Source organism: Anarhichas minor, unplaced genomic scaffold (genome assembly GCF_050575085.1).
Source record: "Anarhichas minor isolate MPS153535 unplaced genomic scaffold, ASM5057508v1 ptg000087l, whole genome shotgun sequence".
NCBI classification, from domain to species: Eukaryota; Metazoa; Chordata; class Actinopteri; order Perciformes; family Anarhichadidae; genus Anarhichas; species Anarhichas minor.
Genome location: NW_027466533.1, coordinates 147,162 through 148,985, shown reverse-complemented (window position 1 = coordinate 148,985; position 1,824 = coordinate 147,162). Strand labels below are relative to the sequence as shown.

The following is a 1,824-nucleotide window of genomic DNA, read 5'->3' as shown; positions in this document are numbered from 1 at the left end:
TACAGTGCATATAACTGTGACTCTAGCCATTCTGATTTAACGTACTAACTTTTTTGCTTGTTGTTGATTGTGACTATATGTTTCTTGTTATTTTTAACTCTGTTATCTGGTTTGATTCAGTGCTTTCCAAATAGGTGTCAGTGCCTCAGTTAATGTCAAAACCAACCCTTAACTAAAAAAACAAGGAGTTTCAGCTGCATTGTCGACAGGATCCAGCTGTAGAATTCTTAATTCATCACACGATCTCTGCTACTGTCTATGGGCTGAATGGAAAACAGTACTTTTCCTCCGTATTTTAACCTCACCATGTTTGTGAACCTAGGCAACTACCGCTACCTGGCATTTGTGCTGTGTCTCCTGTTGTACGCTTTTATTATCTTAGCTAATCTTGTCATAATAGTGTTGATATCACGAGAGAAAACTTTACATGAGCCCATGTATATTTTTATCATGTGTCTTTCTATTAACTCTCTGTACGGCTCTGCTGGCTTCTTCTTCAGATTTCTGAGAGACCTTCTGTCTGATACTCATTTGATCCCACGCACAGCTTGTTTCGCTCAGATCTATGTCATTTACACCTATGCATCTTACGAGCTCACGCTGTTGGGCATCATGGCCTATGATCGTTACGTTGCTATATGTCAACCTTTAAATTACCACAACAAAATAACATCCAAGATGGTCTCCAAGTTGGTTGCCTTTGCATGGATTTATCCAGGCTTTTCTATTGCAGCCTGTGTTTATCTAGCCTCCAGACTTCCATTGTGTGGTAATAAGATACCGAAGGTTTTCTGTGCCAACTGGCCTGTTGTAAAATTGTCATGCGCCAGTACTGTGATTAATAACCTTGTCGGCATGCTTGTGTCCACAAGCACCGTCTTTCTTCCCCTGGCTTTTGTCATGTATACATATATACGAATAATTCTCATTTGTAGGAAACGCTCTTCAGAGTTCAAGAGCAAAGTCATACAAAACTGTCTGCCGCACATTGTTACATTCGTCAATTACTCCGTTACTGTGTTTTGTGATGTTGCTCTCAGCAGAATTGATCTTGAAGCGCTGAATCCATTTCTAGCAATAATTCTATCACTCGAGTTCGTTGTGATTCCTCCCATTGTGAATCCTCTTGTGTATGGCCTGAAGCTACCAAAAATTAGAAAATGTTTGTTAAATATGTTGTCATGCTCAGAAACTGAGAGAACAAACCACAAAAAATAAGAGTAGCGTGTGACGTTTCTATAAGTAAGTGGTCTGATCTATACTGAGGTTTTTCATCATCAATTTCAAATCTGCTGCAACAATGATGTGTTTCATCGTAAATTACTTTGTTTTAAATCAATGTGTAGAGATCTGTTTATAATGTTTTATGTTATGTTGTATTCAGTGTTGTAATTAAATCAAATATAAATATTCTTTCTGGCACTCTTGATTGACAGAAAAAGAGTTTGTGATGAAAAGTGGTCTTATTGTATGACATAATAGTGTCACCAGGAAAAATGGCATTGTGAACTTTGGAAAATGGGCATTTAAAAAAAAAGAAACATGATTTACATTACATAAAAGGTGACCGGAAATAAAGCCACTTATTATGAATAGATACAGGATGAAATAACAGTAAAAAATAATGAACCTTGAGAGTTTTGGAGTTTTTTAAGGTTTTAGTAGTTAATGGTTATATTGCATTTATTGTATGTTATCATAATTTATTTCAGAAGCTATTTTAAAAATGTTTTAAATATTAAACACACAATCTCGATATATTTTCTCCCATAAGTTTTGCATGAGTAGACTGTGCCACTTTGCATGCAAGTAATACTTTATAGG

The 1,824-nt window shown here is 36.0% G+C and overlaps 1 protein-coding gene across 1 annotated transcript; it reads left to right on the top strand.

The window, feature by feature from the left end:
- Positions 1–267: 267 nt before the first annotated feature.
- On the top strand, positions 268–1,283 carry LOC142938659 (olfactory receptor 6N2-like). Its single transcript, XM_076081974.1, has one exon. The coding sequence runs from the start codon at positions 268–270 to the stop codon at positions 1,216–1,218; it is 951 nt and encodes a 316-aa protein (XP_075938089.1). The 3' UTR covers positions 1,219–1,283.
- Positions 1,284–1,824: the final 541 nt, after the last annotated feature.

Bases quoted from the DNA above. Each gene is read 5' to 3' on its own strand.
- LOC142938659 (XM_076081974.1), top strand. From the start codon at position 268: ATGGAAAACAGTACTTTTCCTCCGTATTTTAACCTCACCATGTTTGTG.